The sequence below is a fragment of the Pleuronectes platessa genome, chromosome 3 (assembly GCF_947347685.1).
Source record: "Pleuronectes platessa chromosome 3, fPlePla1.1, whole genome shotgun sequence".
Classification (NCBI taxonomy): domain Eukaryota; kingdom Metazoa; phylum Chordata; class Actinopteri; order Pleuronectiformes; family Pleuronectidae; genus Pleuronectes; species Pleuronectes platessa.
In genome coordinates this window covers 15,584,763-15,603,249 of record NC_070628.1, presented here as the reverse complement: position 1 = coordinate 15,603,249, position 18,487 = coordinate 15,584,763, and the positions used below count along the sequence as shown (strand labels likewise).

Here is an 18,487-nt window from a genome sequence, read left to right as displayed (position 1 = left end):
TACTTCCGTTGCTATTCCCTCAAGTATTGTTGGTTATTCAACATTCACACCTGTCACACAGGATTCACTGCCAGTTATATTTCATAGCTCCTCACCCGTCAGTTACCTAGACCCAAACATCTTAATGAATGAATACTGGCATTTAAACAAATCCCCTGAAGTGATTTTGCAGATTTATTGTTTTTTCTAAAGATCTATAGTAATATTCACACCAAGTGAATCATTCTGTCCTCACCGATTCATAGATAATGCACATACAGATCAATCCTGACTGACTGAAAAACAACACTAAGCACTAGTAATCACTGACACATTACAAGGGCAAGGTCTATCACCATGTTGACATAATGCAGTGTGTTTCTCACAAGCAAGAAGAGAAGAAACAATAGCGAAATGTTGGTCAAAGGTGGCTGGTGGGACGGATCAATGTGGAGTGAGACAAACAAAGAGGCTACGGTCAGCTGCTCAGGTTCCTGGACAGAGGGAGACAAGTGGGAGACTCGTGGCCTTAATGTTTCCCGCCTCTCATAGTAGACAGATCTGGCAGGCCCCTCCTCACCCGGAGGTTTAGTGCTAAAAGATCACTCAGAGCTGAACCTCAGCACTCCACCACCATCACCACCACCACTGCTTCGAGAAACTCAATCTCAGCCGCACATAAGTAGCCTTTCATCTAAGGGTGTGGACCATTTTCAAAAGGGGACTCAGGGCGGAAACCAATAACTTCTGGCAAGGAGGTTGTATTTTCCCTTTGTCTGTCAGTCAGTTAGCAGAATCCTGCAACAGCCCGAGGATGGATTACCACAACATTCGGTGGAAGGATGCAGTGTGGGTCAGGAAACACCCGTTACATTATGGTGTAGATCCTCTTAAATGGCTGGATTGTCTATGAAATATAAAAAAAAATGCCCTTCACCATTGATCAAAAGCTAAGGTGTTGAACAAACCTGAAGTTTCAAATAATCTAAGAAAGGTACGTGGTCCTCATAGGCACACGGTGATCTTACATGAAAGAAGGCATCACAGTAAGCTGGAAGCAGCAGGATATTATCCTAAACTATTTCTCACAAAAATGGTCATCGGTGGCATAAATGTGCTTAGGTGTCAGCAGGTGAAAAATGATGTTTCAGCGAGTGACCCAGTTACCAGCGTGTCTGACTCCTGGAACACATTTAGCCGCTGCTGCTTTTTCTTATTAATATTAAATAATTGATGAAGGCACATGAATTTTACATCTTTTTGTTCATTAGGTGCTGTGAGATTTGAGGGGGGGGGGGGGGGGCAGCAGCGTTCAGCTCGCACATGACATCGTTTTTTTTCTTATAAAGCCAAAGACATCTTCCTATTTCTCAGAGTGAAAGAGCTAAAAAATGATGTCACTCTTTTTCAAAGGATGCCCCGAGGGAGGTCAGACGGGGTCAACTCTCTGCAACCAGAAGCTTGGCAGCGCTGGGATTTGGAATATGCCTGCTGCTTGCGCAATCCTATTTCCTGTCCCAGTAAGCCTGTCTCACAAGAGCCACATCAGATCACATCTCTTCATAGGGTGCAAGAGCCTCCCCCTGCATTTAAATCTGCTGTGTGTGTTTGCGTGCAGGTTGATATTATATATTCCAGACACAAACTATAACATGTCGACATTATTTTAAGTGAATGTCTTCCGCTTGTTCTTGGACATATAACTAGTATCTATAGCTAAAATAACACATTTCAATTCAAGCCACTCTAAAAGCCTGCGGTAAACATTATCTTTGTGAAACTTATAGGTTTTATGTCAAGATTTTACTCTGGTTATATAGAGGCCAAATGGGATGTTGTGTATTGACTTATGAAGGAAATCAACATAATGGGTTGCAGTTATTCAAATTAGGAATTGATTAGCCAATTATTTCCTCACAGTTTGGTGTGTGAAATGTCTCAAGAGAATGGCAAATGGCAATCATAATTATCCAGACCCCAAGGTGGTTTATTCAATGTGCCTGTTATGTTTGATTAAGACTTTGAAAACCTCAAATAACTGTGAACATTTGCCATTTTGAAGGACATGAATACGTGATCATTCCTTTTAAATAATTCCTTTTTATAGCCTGTATGATTTGTCAGTCCTTCATAAGTACATTATATATGAGGCAATGCTGTTTTGCCCACATTTCTAAATCTTGTCTTTCAACTCTCCTCGATTTGCAGATATATTTAATTTTCCCCAGGATTCCTTACAATCCCTACAGCTCCTTTCTCCTCCTCTCAGCTCCCAGCTCCTTCGTATTTCTAGGCCTGTCTGTCTTGAAGAAGTGGGTCACAGACTACAGCTGTGCTAAAAGCCTAGTCTGGGAAGAGGAGGTTCTCTAAATAAAACACCATACAATCAGTTGTCTCAGGGGCGCCTCATCATACATACATAAATTCAACAAAGACCGAGAGAAGAGAGGAAGAGAGGAGGCATAATGTATATATGCTTGATCGCTTGAGTACATTTCTGGCATTGTTGTCTCTGTAAAAATAAAGTAATTTTCGCTTTCATGTATATTTACATATAAACTATTTTTTATCAAAGATTTGAATCATTATCATTGGTATGTACTTTTTGTCCACTGAGAACATTCATTTGAACATTCAGTCGCTATAGCAACACCTGCTGGTTACATCCATCATTCAGGTCCTTGGCAAAGCAAATATTATTTCTATATACCAATATCTATATGTTTTTAATCTACTACCCAGATGTCGTTGTTGAGCCATTATCTGCTGTACACTTTTATTATATCTCCTTATTGGTTAATTGTCAGTTTAAGTGAGGCTTGAGTGGTTACGCCTAAATTTTTATGATGCTACCAATTACTCGAGATTATGTTTTACATCATGTTGTACCATAAATCATTACCTGCCCTATACCCTGAGACCTTCTGATAAGGCCCTGTTACTGGAAACTTCATTGTCTTTTTTTAAATAATAACTCAACCCTTGTACCGAATGGCCTTAACTTGATTGTTTTAGCTGTTATTGTTTAATCATTTTCTTTTGCTTTGACTTTTATTTGTTGCCCAGATATTATTAGGGCCCGAGCACCGAACAGTAGGAGACAGTGGGAGGCCCTATTGAAATTGTAAGGATTTTTTTTTCTCAGGCAAATGAATTGGCTTTTTGAGGGCTTTAACGTGCTCAAATTCTTACCAAAATTTGCAGAAGATTAGAAAGTGGTGAAAATTGAGGTATTCTGGAGTAATTTGAAAATGAAGTTGTTGTACCATTGTCCAATTGACACAAAATTGCTCACGCTCCATCAGAGGCCTTACTTGAAATGGGGCGGTGTGGCCAGGGGGTAGAGCGGGCGTTGAAGGTTGCTGGTTCAAACCCCACTCTTCCCCATCTGCATGCCGAAGTGTCCTTGGCAAGATACTGAACCCTAAGTGGCCCCTCATAAATGTTGAGTGTACTAAAAATGTAAGTCGCTTTGGACAAAAGAGCATTGCTACTGTGCAGTATTAGTACTTTGGTTTCCTCTTCGTCTTCCAGTCCAACAGGAGTCGCTGCTGGCTCGGAGATAAGAGTATCTGGTTTCCTGCCGCTCGCTCTCTCTGATCGCTCTATGGCTCTGAGACTCGATGTGCACAGAGAGGAGCAACATGTCCGTCGTGAAGCTGCTGAGGGTGTCGGTGCATGAGCGGATCACTGCTGCCGCTGAACACTTTCTGCTGCAGGTGGAGATAGGAGGAGGAGAGGCTCGAGTCCCGGCGCTGAGAGCGATGCTCACCGAGCGGCTCACGGCAGCGGAGGAGGAGATCCTCGCGGTGCTTGAGGACACCCTGGCAGAGTACGAGGACCGAGTGGAGCGGTCCGAGCGGGAGATCTGCCGCCAGAGGAGGTTGCTCGATGCCGTGATGAAGCCCGTAGTCCAGCTGCACAGAGCAGGTCAGTCCCTAGAGGAACCGCTCACAAGCTAACGTTATTTAGCATCAGCTCAAGCTGCGGAGTTAATACGCCACTTCCTGTCTCTTTCTGCTGCACCAGGCTGCTCCACCTCTCACCTGAATAATGAGGATTTGATGCTGTTGTGAACGAGTCTGTGCAGAAAACCGGCTGTTGTGTTGCTAATGTCTGAAACATAAAGTCTGGACACATTTCTCTGAGTTTTACCCACAGGTCTGAAAGCAGTTCAACCAACTAACTAACTTCCCCTCGCCCTCTTCTCCTCTGTTAGTCACCTAATTGGTTTATTTGGCCTCTGAATGAAAAACCTTTTTTTATCAGAAACTCTGTTTTATGCTGCTTCCTTTAAGATTAAGATGCATTTATTCATCCCAAACACATGCACAGTCATGCAAAGGCACACTCATGCAGGTAGGGAAATTTAATCTCTGCTTTTGACCCATCTTGTGCAGTACACACAGAGCAGTGAGCAGCCGCGTGCAGGCGCTCGGGGAGCAGATGTTGGGGGAGTAAGGTGCCTTGCTCAGGGGCACTAGACAGGGTAGGGAGACTCTTGGATTTTTGGACAGATCAATCCAGGTTCGTCTTTTGTTGTCTCTCCGTGGAGTCGAACCAGAGACGAACCAGAGACCTTCTCACCGCCTCTCATTTAGAGGCGGTGGACTAGCGGCAGAAACTTGGACTATGGGCAGAAAAGGTCTCTGGTTCGACTCCACAGAGAAAAAACAAAAAGACGAACCTGGATTGATCTGTCCAAAAATCCAAGGGAATTCTCCCTACCCTGTCTAGTGCCCCTGAGCAAGGCACCTTACTCCCCCAACATCTGCTCCCCGGGCGCCGTACATGGTCGCTCACTGCTCTTTGTGTCCTGCACCAGATGGGTTAAAAGCAGAGGTTACATTTCATGAGTGTGCCTGTGCATGTCTGTGCATGTGGTTGGGATAAATAAATGTATCCTAATCTTAAACTTAAAAAAAAAAAAAATGAGCTGTGTCGTAACACCAACTGTAAACGACCTCAATATCTCTACTTCCTGAATTTGATCGTTCAAAAATTACAACAGTCGACACAAGTTTTTCAAAACACTTCAGGAAACTCTGAAATGATAAACGTGTGTATTTGTGTTTCAGTCTGTCTTGCAGACGTCCAGCAACTGATGGTGATTAAAGAAGAGGTTCCCCCTGAGCAGCAGCAGTGGAGCCCCCTTGTGGACCAGGAGGACCCAGAACCCCCCCACATTAAAGAGGAACAGGAGGAACCGTGGACCACTCAGGATGGACAGCAGCTTCAAGGACTGGAGGAGGCTGATATCAAGTTCACATTGACTCCTGTCGATGTGAAGAGTGAAGAAGAGAAACTTAAATCGTCAAAGCTTCATCCGAGTGAGACGAAGGAGTCCAGAGCGGACTGTGGAGGACCAGAACCAGCCAGGAACTCAGATCCTGATGGACGTTTACAACCAGGTCCTGAGGACAAGACTGAAGACTCTTCTGAGACTGAAGACAGTGAGGATGATTGGATGGAGACCAGGGAACCTCAGACTGGTTTAAATACAAGAAATAACAAACAACCTCTAAGTGATATGGGATGTAAGACAGAAGAAAAATCGTTTAGTTGCTCTGAGTGTGGTAAAAGATTTAACCATAAGTGCAATCTAGAATCCCATATGAGGATTCATACAGGAGAGAAACCGTTTAGTTGCTCTGAGTGTAGTAAAAGATTTAACCAGAGTGGCCATCTAAAATCACATATGAGGATTCATACGGGAGAGAAACTTTTTAGTTGCTCTGAGTGTAGTAAAAGATTTAACCAAAAGGGAACTCTAAATAGACACATGAGGATTCATACAGGAGAGAAACCGTTTAGTTGCTCTGAGTGTGGCAAAAGATTTAACCATAAGTGCAGTCTTGATAAACATATGACGAGTCATATAGGAGAGAAACCGTTTAGTTGATCTGAGTGTGTTAAAGATTTACGATTCAGTCCTATTGTACGAGACGTGAGGATTCATACAGGAGAGAAGTAATTCAGTTGCAACCTTTGCAACAAAAGATTTATTAGGATTTATCAGCAGATTTTTAACAGTTTTTATGTCCCTAGAAAATATAACTCATTGAATAACACGAAAGATTTGTGTTAATATATCTTATTTCTACATAATTTATCTATTTTTCATAATATCCTTCATGTCATTTTAAGGTTAAAGTGTGTTCCTTGCACAGTATGAATGTGTATTCTTAACTAGCTCATATGATTAGATATGTTTGTTTTAAAACAATGGTTTCTTGGTTCGCGCGGTTCAATGACAGTTTTTGTTCTCCTTTATGTATTGAATGTGTTTCCAAGAATAAAAGTCTAATAAAAAGATAATGGAGTCGTCAGCCTCTTTGTTTCTGTACGAACGGAGGCTTCACTGGCTACAGTTGAATTGTCTCATCACGAGACGTAAAGTTAAAACCTGCCTGTTAATGTAATTTAAAAGACTCATCTACCAACATTTTCAGATGATGAAAAAAAGACCAGTTTTCATTTTGGGGCAATAGGGACCCCATGTGGAAAGGATCTGCCATGATCAAGAAAATGAGCTGACATACTAATAAAAATATAATGGTAATTAAACTATATTTCTAAAGCACTATCAAAACAAATTGCTTTATTAAATTTACATGGGTATAAAACAACACAGAACAAAAATAGGAAAGATAATGTAAAATAACATTTTATGACCAGACTAAATCAGCACAACATACTGTATGTCAAGGAGTCAAGAGAAAGGTTGGGGCTCCTGAGGGAACTCTATGGAGAGGATTTAATCTGAAGGCAAGTAACAGCAGACTGTGGAGACAGGGGAGGCCCTGGTGATCCACAGATAAAAAGCAGTTTCATATAAGACTGCCAGATGCTGTTGGAATATTCATGTGAGACAGAGCAAGGATATGACGATTTTCATATGAATAAGAATCACTACGTGTTGACTAATGAGGAAGCTGCTGAATGCATGTAAAAATCTGATGAAGAAGAAAAAGCAGAAGAACATCAGAAGATTCAATCTGATGTTGAATCGGAGGTTGGTGTCCACATGCCAGTGGGCCGAGCAAGGAAGCTGAAGAAGAAGGAGACAGGGTAGATGGCGGTAATGCACCTTGATGTTGGTTGCCACCCGCCAATAAACCAAACAAAGAAGAAGAAGAGGGATCTGATGTTAAAGAATGCCTGATGGAGACAAAGTGTGAAATGCCAAGCGGCTGTTTCTGCAGTGTAATGAAGAAATCCTCAAAAGGTCACATACACTGATGATGACATTTACAAACTGCATTTCCCCATCTGTTACTGCGATGGTGCAGATTGTCTTTGATTTTGTACTGAACAGAATAATCTGCAACATTAACATGACTAGTTAACTACAAATTCGTAGTGAGTCCAAATAGCTTATCCCACACATATTTGTTCACTGTTACCTCTGCTTGGGGGTTGTTCTCATATGTTTGTTTGTGAGGATAAGGTATGAGTCAGGGAGGCAAACATTAAACACTGGTGTGGATCCAAATCAAGGGGCTGATCTAGGAATGCTTTTGGCGGAATTTGGCCTTTCCCAACAATTTCATTGATACTTCATAGAATTATGGGCCAATTAGAAATATGGTTCAGAACGAAATCATAATCCAGAGCTTGAAATTTGGTTTCATAAGGGGACTGTTGGGCCTTGATGAAAGTAGTTTTAGTTTTATACTTTTTCCTTTTTACTATAGATGGTTTAAATAAGGAAATTATTTTATGGTGTAACATTAGCTTACACAAGGTAAGATTCAAACTGCTCACACATTTCTCAAACCCTGACAAGATATCTGGTATTTCCGTTTGCATGTTTTTTCAATCTTCATTCAAGATATTTATCAAGCGTTAGCACCAATATCAGTCTTTGCTTTTTAAGCTATTACTACCTCCTCTGATACGTCTATGAACATATGCATAAGCTCTATTAGAATCTGAAAGCTAAGACATCTAGATCCTGACACCAAGGCAAACCGTGGTTTGTCAAATAAAAAAAGCAAGGCCACTGTTGATTTGTCCCCACAACTCAGTTCTGACATCAGGGCCGGCCCTGGCAATGTTGGCTCCGTTGGACTGTATACAGCTGCACACACAGGCAGACAAAATTGTAAGCTATTAAAAATAATAAAAATATATAATAAAAAGTATAAAGAGTCTGAAATCAGCTGCACTGACAGCATATCATGTCATGTCGACAAAAATAAACATTAATGATGTCCACAATCGGGGTGATTCTTACCTCTATATTGTTCTTTCTTCTCCTCCGCTACTTTGCGGCGCTTTCTGAATTGTGCATCTGAAGTTAATGCTTTTTAAAAAATCATCTTTGACTCTAACCGCAGTCTATCACCTCAGCGTGTACTGATTGTAGGGTAAATGATGATGGTCTTCACAGGTGACTGTAGCCTCCTCCGGTCCGGTGCGTGAATCTGCTGACTTCAGGAAAGTCTGTCGCTGCAGCAGCTGAGTCAAACGGGTTGAGGCAGCGCTTAGTTAAATCTGTAAACTTTATCATTCCAGCAGCAAGAGGAGAAGTTTCAACCTCTAGTGTTCAACTGGACTGAAGCACTCCTATCCTGCTCCGACCTGGTATCAACCAGGTCCTGCTAATTGCAAAATATCTTACACTATGTTAATTTAAATTGATTAAATATAAAACCAGGAAAAAAAAAAATTTAATTAAAAAAAAAAAGAAAAAAAAAAGCTGCGCGCGGAATTCCTGCGCGATGGGGGCAATGGGCTTCTGCGCAGAATGTGCGCAGTGAGCTTCTGCTCGGGATGTGCGCAATAGGCTTCTGCGCAGAACGTGCGCAGTAGGCCTCTGCGCAGGATGTGCGCAGTAGGCTTCTGCGCAGGATGTGCGCAGTAGGCTTCTACTCAGGATGTGTGCAATGGGCTTCTGCGCAGAACGTGGGCAGTGTGCTTCTGCGCAGACTGTGCGTAGTGGGCTTCTGCGCACTTTTTTTTTTTTTTCCCCATTTAATTTAATTAAAACATATATATATTTAATTTAATTAATTTTTTTATATTTAATTTTATATTATATTTTATATATTATATATACATATATATAGATAAATACTGAGACTGAAATGACCAACTACATAAAAAGAATTTCTACGGGGACCTTTAACAGTCGTAACTGAAAAAGAACAAAAATAAATAAATCTTGTCTTTTTATCTGGCTGAAACTAAAATACTTAAAATATATAGTATTCGATCGGTAAATTTTATTGTGACACAAACAATAACGAGAACCAAAAAGTTGACATCTGTTGGGTGCATAAGTATTCACCCCCCTGTGTCAATACTTGGTAGAACCCCCTTTCGCTGCAATTACAGCTGCAAGTCTTATGGGGTATGTCTCTACCAGCTTTGCACATCTAGAGATGGAAAGGTTTGTCCATTCTTCTTGGCAAAAAAGATGAAGCTCAGTCAGATTGGATGGAGACCGTCTGTGAACCGCAATCTTCAAGTCTTGCCATAGATTCTCTATTGGATTGAGGTCTGGGCTTTGACTGGGCCATTTTAAGACATTAACATTCTTTAATCCAAACCATTCCTTTGTAGCTCTGGCTGTATGTTTAGGGTCATTGTCCTGCTGGAAGATGAACCTCCGCCCCAGTCTCAAGTCTTTTGCAGACTGCATCAGATTTTCTTCAAGGATTTCCCTGTATTTGGCTCCATCCATCTTTCCCTCTATTCTGACCAGTTTCCCTGTACCTGCTGAAGAGAAGCATCCCCACAGCATGATGCTACCACCACCATGTTTCACTGTTGGGATGGTGTGCTCAGGGTGATGGGCAGTGTTGGGTTTTCGCCACACATAGCGTTTTGCATTGAGGCCAAAAAGTTCAATTTTGGTCTCATCTGACCAGAGCACCTTCTTCCACATGTTTGCTGTGTCTCCCACATGGCTTCTGGCAAACTCCAAACGGGATTTTTTATGGATCCCTTTCAACAATGGCTTTCTTCTTGCCACTCTTCCATAAAGGCCAGATTTGTGGAGTAGACGACTAATAGTTGTCCTGTGGACAGATTCTCCCACCTCAGCTGTGGATCTCTGCAACTCCTCCAGAGTAACCATGGGCCTCCTGGTTGCTTCTCTGATTAATTTTCTCCTTGTCCGACTCTTCAGTTTGGGTGGACGGCCTCCTCTTGGTAGGTTTGCGGTTGTGCCATATTCTTTCCATTTTCTTATGATGGATTTTATGGTGCTCAGAGAGATGTTCAAAGCTCTGGATATTTTTTTATAACCTAACCCTGCTTCATATTTTTCCACAACTTTATCCCTGACCTGTTTGGTGAGCTCCTTGGTCTTCATGATGCTGTTTGTTCAGTAATGATCTCCAACAAACTCTGAGTCCGTCACAGAACAGGTGTATTTATACTGAGATTAAATTGCAGACAGGTGGACCCTATTTACTAATTATGTGACTTGCAAATGTGACTTGTGAATGCAATTGGTCGCACCAGATCTTTGTTAGGGGTTTCACAGTAAAGGGGGTGAATACATATGCACTCAACACTTTTCAGATTTTTATTTGTAAATAATTGTGAAATCCATGTAATATTTCCCCCCACTTCCAAATGATACACTATTTTGTGTTGGTCCATTACATAAACTCACGATGAAATAAATTTTAATCTGTGGTTATACCATGACAAAATGTAGAAAAGTCCAAAGGGGGTGAATACTTATGCAAGGCACTGTATATATATATAGATATATACTGAGACTGAAAATGAACAACTACATAAAAAGAATTTCTACGGGGACCTTTAACAGTCGTAATTGAAAAAGAACACAAATAAATCTTGTCTGTTTATCTGGCTGAAACTAAAATACTTAAAATATATAGTATTCGATCGGTATATAGATTATAGAAGTACTCTGACCCGGAACATTTCCAGTATTGGAGGCATTTCTGATGCTTCTAGCCCAGTATCTGTACATGTTTAAGCCAACCCAGTCTCATCAGAAAACGTTCAATGGCAACGTTGGTCCACTTGGAACGACGTTACCATCTCACAATCTGGCCTCTCAGATTGTGAGATGGTAACATTTAGTCCTCCCATTGTTTTGCATTGGCGTGTTCTCACGTCACGTGACTCTCAAGCTCCCGTCTGCGGAGAGGAAAACATGGCGCAGATTCCTTGTTTTTTCAGATAAAAATATAATTTTGTAACTTAGTTTGGGCATAAAAATACATTCTGACACCATTTCTAGCGAGAAATGTGCTCTTTGCTTCCACAGTCTTCAGCCAGTTCGTGCTTATGATAAATATTTTAATAGTTATCACGCATGTTTTTATCGTTGCTATGATGGTTGCCATGCCACCACGGCGCAGCTTGATGTTTAAATCACAGTCCCTGCGTGGTGTCCTTCAGTGATCGTGAATGTTATTCATGTTATATAATAGTAATATTTGAGTCTAGATTACGTCTCTAATGAGAAGGATCCTGCGAGTCTGTTCATACCGAGGCCGGCCCGAGTGCGCGACCGGACCGAGTGCGCGAGCGGACATATGACGTGTGGCTGTCGTAAAAACCCTATTTGTAAACAACCAGTCCTTTAACTCAGCGCTACGTCATAAACACGGCGCGCTTGGAAGACCACGATGTCATCTTCCTTCTGTCAGGTAAGTAGTTTATTGTTTTTAAAGATCGTTACGATCTAGGTTTACAGTCCGAGTGCGGAGAGAGTCCGTCAATCCACACTATGGACGCTGTTCATGAGCTAATACGCCATTGTTAGCCACATGCTTCAGCCCACGGTAGCCTGTGCTACCTGGGAGGTGAATACATGGTTGTTGAAACCAGTTCAAGACGCTTAGCTCATCATTGAGGGACGCTACAATATAAATATAAACATGAATTTGATTTATGAATGCTTTAGATTAATAAGGAGTGTATTTCTCTACTATTACTCCACAATATCAGGTCAATTTGGTTTAATGTATAGTATGCACTATGACAATAATGTTTCCATGTTATGGAGTTGCGATTAATTTTATAAAACAATTGCTGTTTTGTAATCAAGGAGGCCAGACAGCAAGATGCCAACTTTAATGCCAATTTATTTGTGTAACATTCTGTGACCAAATGTATATTTCAAATATGTAGACGGACACTGCACTGGTTAGCGGAGTCATACAACGCATTGCGGTAATTCTAGTGTAGTTTTTTTTTAATAAATGGGTTATCTTTTTTACAATCTACAAAAAGTTATCTATACATTTGGTCACAGAATGTTACACAAATAAATTGGCATTAAAGTTGGCATCTTGCTGTCTGGCCAGTCTGACGATGTAGCTGAAGCGTCCATCAAGGGTGTTCTGCAGGTAATTTGGATTGTTTGTTTCTTGTGAAGAGGAGAATAACATGAATTCATACCAATATCAGTTTACAATCAAACCTTTTTGTGTTAACCTTGTGTAAACAGAGTCAAAGGACATTGTACAACAATGACACACATTTTCCCACAGTACCTGTCGTTCACTACTGAACTTCTGACACCCATTACTGGACTGTGTCTTCCTGTAGAGTGGTGATGTTCTCAACGTTCTTTTCACAGTCTGTCAAAACAAAATTAGAGTTACAAATGTTAATGCCCCACAACCCATTGCAGATACGGTTGTATTTGCACACCACATCGGATCAAAACAAAACTGCAGTCTGTGAAACAAGCAGTTTTGGTAGATATAAGGGAAATGCTAATATTCCTGCATGAAACATATTCAGTCCCTTAAGCAAAAATAACAATGATGGCAGGCCGCAACCTCGATGCCTTCGTCTGCTTTGCTTACAGACTAGTTTGTGGAGTCTCGTGCTGCCGCCCACTGACCGATACATCATCGCTCTTTTCTGAAACTAATGAAGGCAAATTCACACATGTAGACAGAAATAAACAGTATAAATTAAAAGGTGTAAATATTGCTAACATTATGTTTGATGGGGGTCATCATTATACATAACAGAGGAAAACTTTGCACATGTATTCCTTAAATGTACTTGCCTTCCTGTGTAAAAAGCTGTTTTCCCAGTTAAACAATCACAGCAGGGAAGCATGATTGATCAAAATTCTTTCAGTGTGATATTAACTTGTATTTCAGCAAGCGTACTTTGGGGATGTAATAAAAATGTATATTTAGCACATTATATAAAATGGTGTTTCTGGTATGTAACTTAAAAGTACCTCTTTAATGGTAGGATCATTTCTCTCCCTCATCTTCCTTGTGGTACATGGATGATGGTAGTGGGCTCAACCCGGCTTCTCTTTCTCTCCAGGCTGCCCTTCCTGCTCTTCATCAAGCAAAACAAACTGTTCGGTCCAAGTTGTTGACGTTAATGAAACTCCTGTAGCTTCACTTGGATCCTCCTTGATTAAAAAACAGAACATAGCAATTGTTTTATAAAATGAATCGCAACTCCATAACATGGAAACATTATTGTCATAGTGCATACTATACATTAAACCAAATTGACCTGATATTGTGGAGTAATAGTAGAGAAATACACTCCTTATTAATCTAAAGCATTCATAAATCAAATTCATGTTTATATTTATATTGTAGCGTCCCTCAATGATGAGCTAAGCGTCTTGAACTGGTTTCAACAACCATGTATTCACCTCCCAGGTAGCACAGGCTACCGTGGGCTGAAGCATGTGGCTAACAATGGCGTATTAGCTCATGAACAGCGTCCATAGTGTGGATTGACGGACTCTCTCCGCACTCGGACTGTAAACCTAGATCGTAACGATCTTTAAAAACAATAAACTACTTACCTGACAGAAGGAAGATGACATCGTGGTCTTCCAAGCGCGCCGTGTTTATGACGTAGCGCTGAGTTAAAGGACTGGTTGTTTACAAATAGGGTTTTTACGACAGCCACACGTCATATGTCCGCTCGCGCACTCGGTCCGGTCGCGCACTCGGGCCGGCCTCGGTATGAACAGACTCGCAGGATCCTTATCATTAGAGACGTAATCTAGACTCAAATATTACTATTATATAACATGAATAACATTCACGATCACTGAAGGACACCACGCAGGGACTGTGATTTAAACATCAAGCTGCGCCGTGGTGGCATGGCAACCATCATAGCAACGATAAAAACATGCGTGATAACTATTAAAATATTTATCATAAGCACGAACTGGCTGAAGACTGTGGAAGCAAAGAGCACATTTCTCGCTAGAAATGGTGTCAGAATGTATTTTTATGCCCAAACTAAGTTACAAAATTATATTTTTATCTGAAAAAACAAGGAATCTGCGCCATGTTTTCCTCTCCGCAGACGGGAGCTTGAGAGTCACGTGACGTGAGAACACGCCAATGCAAAACAATGGGAGGACTAAATGTTACCATCTCACAATCTGAGAGGCCAGATTGTGAGATGGTAACGTCGTTCCAAGTGGACCAACGTTGCCATTGAACGTTTTCTGATGAGACTGGGTTGGTTTAAGCTCATCGTTCTGCCTATCAATTTTGACATGGTCTGTTCTTTTTCATTTCAGGCACATCAACAACATTTTAACAGCAGATGAATGACATCAACGAACTTTTGACATGGTGCTTCTTCTTCATTGGGAATAATTTGTATTTTTACCAAGAGTTCAGTATTATGAAATATTCCGAAAATCTTTCTTTAAGGCGTTAACTATTTGCTGTAATTTTCTTCCTATTCTCTTAAATAACGGTCACCTTGTTGAACATTTGTATATATGAATATATACTCGTATGAACAAAAAACAAAGCCTGGAGCTAAAAACATCTCAACTTGTGGGAACAAGGCTTCGCTGACTGATACCTCCACTTTAACCCTGGACAGACTTGAGGACGTTTTCCTGCTATTATGTTTTTCTCCTTTTTTTATTTTACCGTTTCCATTTTTGCTCTGAAGCCTAACATTATCTCCGTAATTTATTTTACTTTTTTCACAAGATGAGGAGTTTTGTCTCGCCTTTCTCCCAACTCTCTCACTTGCTCTTTTTTTTAAATGTTCAGAAAGAAAGCATCAAAAATGTAGCACCGCTGTGGACCATGTGTGTTTGCTTTTTAATGAAAAACAAAGTTTGTGTCTTCTAGCATCATAAAAGAATACTGTGAATACAATGTTGAACTGTACTATCAGTTATTTTACAGTGCCTTGCATAAGTATTCACCCCCCTTGGACTTTTTCCCATTATGTACTGTTACTAACTGGAATTCAAATAGACTTAAATAAACTTTTTCCCGTTTGATCAACAAAACATGCATAGTACTTTGGAGGTGCAAAATAAATTTTATTGTGACACAAACAATAATGAGAACAAAAATGTTGACATCTGTTGGGTGCATAAGTATTCACCCCCCTGTGTCAATACTTGGTAGAACCCCCTTTCGCTGCAATTACAGCTGCAAGTCTTTTGGGGTATGTCTCTACCAGCTTTGCACATCTAGAGATGGAAAGGTTTGTCCATTCTTCTTGGCAAAAAAGATGAAGCTCAGTCAGATTGGATGGAGACCGTCTGTGAACCGCAATCTTCAAGTCTTGCCATAGATTCTCTATTGGATTGAGGTCTGGGCTTTGACTGGGCCATTTTAAGACATTAACATTCTTTAATCCAAACCATTCCTTTGTAGCTCTGGCTGTATGTTTAGGGTCATTGTCCTGCTGGAAGATGAACCTCCGCCCCAGTCTCAAGTCTTTTGCAGACTGCATCAGATTTTCTTCAAGGATTTCCCTGTATTTGGCTCCATCCATCTTTCCCTCTATTCTGACCAGTTTCCCTGTACCTGCTGAAGAGAAGCATCCCCACAGCATGATGCTACCACCACCATGTTTCACTGTTGGGATGGTGTGCTCAGGGTGATGGGCAGTGTTGGGTTTTCGCCACATATAGCGTTTTGCATTGAGGCCAAAAAGTTCAATTTTGGTCTCATCTGACCAGAGCACCTTCTTCCACATGTTTGCTGTGTCTCCCACATGGCTTCTGGCAAACTCCAAACGGGATTTTTTATGGATCCCTTTCAACAATGGCTTTCTTCTTGCCACTCTTCCATAAAGGCCAGATTTGTGGAGTAGACGACTAATAGTTGTCCTGTGGACAGATTCTCCCACCTCAGCTGTGGATCTCTGCAACTCCTCCAGAGTAACCATGGGCCTCCTGGTTGCTTCTCTGATTAATTTTCTCCTTGTCCGACTCTTCAGTTTGGGTGGACGGCCTCCTCTTGGTAGGTTTGCGGTTGTGCCATATTCTTTCCATTTTCTTATGATGGATTTTATGGTGCTCAGAGAGATGTTCAAAGCTCTGGATATTTTTTTATAACCTAACCCTGCTTCATATTTCTCCACAACTTTATCCCTGACCTGTTTGGTGAGCTCCTTGGTCTTCATGATGCTGTTTGTTCAGTAATGATCTCCAACAAACTCTGAGTCCGTCACAGAACAGGTGTATTTATACTGAGATTAAATTGCAGACAGGTGGACCCTATTTACTAATTATGTGACTTGCAAATGTGACTTGTGAATGCAATTGGTCGCACCAGATCTTTGTTAGGGGTTTCACAGTAAAGGGGGTGAATACATATGCACTCAACACTTTTCAGATTTTTATTTGTAAATAATTGTGAAATCCATGTAATATTTCCCGCCACTTCCAAATGATGCACTATTTTGTGTTGGTCCATTACATAAACTCACGATGAAATAAATTTTAATCTGTGGTTATACCATGACAAAATGTAGAAAAGTCCAAAGGGGGTGAATACTTATGCAAGGCACTGTATATGCACAAAAAGATCCTGTATCAGGATTAGCAGTAGATGTTTTGCTTTTGTTTTTAGAACAACAACGATTTTTTTTTTTCTGTTTAGTTTTGTTATGTTTTGTTTTTCAACTTTGGACAGACCTGAACACAGGCATATCAGTCTCTCTCTGAACTTATTGAGCAAAGTGTTTTTACAGTACTTTGAAGTATCCAGAAAATACCTACTTGAAGCTAAACATTTGTGATTGTTATTTTGTAAAATCTCATAATTAATATTGTCAAAAGGCTATTCATAAAAATTACACAGGTAAGATAATACATACTACTATAGACCATCATCATTTACCCTTGAACCAGCGCATTTCTCCGCGCTGGTTCAAGGGTAAATGATAATGGTCTTCACAGGTGACTGACCTACGCAAGCCTGTAGCCGCCACCCCCCCACAGGAGATTATGTGCTTTTGTGGCTGCGGCGCTTCCTGGTTCTTCCCGGCACTACGCTGCCGGTGCGAAAAGCCAAAGTATTTAACATGGGTGAGGAAAGGAGGCGGAGCGCTTTTCACAGCGCTTCTACCTCCGGTGAGTCCCCGGGGTTAGAGGATGATGGTGTGACGTTAATGTATTGTTTTACATTGCATGTGTCACGTCATGATAAATCAGTCTCCTATGTCGCCTGTACCAGGAGCCGCCCCTGTCACTGGTTATCTTGCCTCGCTGTCTGGCCGGTAACCAGCCGTCCGGACCGCTCCGTGAAGAAGGAGGAGGAGATGTTTCTTTACTTGGAATGCGGCCTCTTTATTTCTCGGATATACAGCAGGAGCAACACTCGCTAGGTGCTCCGTCACTTCTCCTTATAAACACACTTTTACATACCTGCAACACAACAGCTCTCAGTTTCATATACAGATGGCAAGAGAAAGCAGAGACGCAGACTCAGCAACTACATCCGAGATCCGATGCACCTTATTATTATCTGAGGGAATTTTACACCCTGTCTGATAAACATTCCGACAGTAAAGGCAAGGGGTAGTGATGGATAAGGTTTTCTTTAACAAGTTAAGTCTTTCGTTCTCACTGTCCACCAGAGGCGTCGTTAGGCCTCTTTTAGGGGGGCTGAAGCCCCCCTAAATAATTATTGTGATTTTTTTTTTTTTTTTAATTAAACTATTGTTTTACACATGGACAAGTTATTTATAACTCTAACATGCTACATGTCATTTTTAATTGACTTCAGTTCCATGAACATGTCTTATGACCTGATATTGACCTCAACCATGAATAAATTGAAATAAATGTGTATATATACAGTAAATATATAAATGATAATGACTTGTGTGTGTGTGTGTGTGCATGCGTGTGTGTGTATGCATGTGTGTGTACGTGTATGTGTTTGTGTGTGTGTGTGTGTGTGTGTGTGCATGTGTGTGTGTGCGTGAGTGTGTGTGCGTGTCAGATGGGCGTGGTCAGTGTGATGGGTGGGCCCTCAGATGAGATGATAGTATTATTATTGTATTGTTGTCATAATTAATATATAGATTTGACCAAATGTAAAAAAGTTAAGAAACATTGTTTGTCTATGCTCTGCTGTGTTCATATGAATAGTAGCAAACTAAATGAATCACACTGATTTGTTTCACTCCAACACTGTGTTAATTGATCAATGAATCCTGTATGTATATTCAGAAAGACAGAGGTAGATGTTACTGTACTAGTTATTTTTATTCAAAAAGTTTAACATATTTACAACAC

General features: G+C 40.9%; 1 protein-coding gene and 1 long non-coding RNA gene across 2 annotated transcripts; one reads left to right on the top strand and one right to left on the bottom strand.

Moving 5' to 3' along the window:
- The first annotated feature begins 3,565 nt into the window (after nucleotides 1-3,565).
- On the top strand, nucleotides 3,566-6,297 carry LOC128436841 (zinc finger protein 572). Its single transcript, XM_053418730.1, has 2 exons — nucleotides 3,566-3,909; nucleotides 5,058-6,297. Exons 1-2 carry the CDS (start codon nucleotides 3,603-3,605, stop codon nucleotides 5,879-5,881), a joined length of 1,131 nt encoding a protein of 376 aa, XP_053274705.1. The 5' UTR covers nucleotides 3,566-3,602; the 3' UTR covers nucleotides 5,882-6,297.
- Nucleotides 6,298-12,276: 5,979 nt separating this feature from the next.
- LOC128437172 (uncharacterized) lies at nucleotides 12,277-13,870 on the bottom strand. Its single transcript, XR_008338174.1, has 4 exons — nucleotides 13,769-13,870; nucleotides 13,178-13,360; nucleotides 12,471-12,557; nucleotides 12,277-12,343 (listed from the first exon to the last, which is right to left on the bottom strand). It is a non-coding gene; the product is annotated as an uncharacterized LOC128437172 (long non-coding RNA).
- Between the last annotated feature and the right edge of the window lie 4,617 nt (nucleotides 13,871-18,487).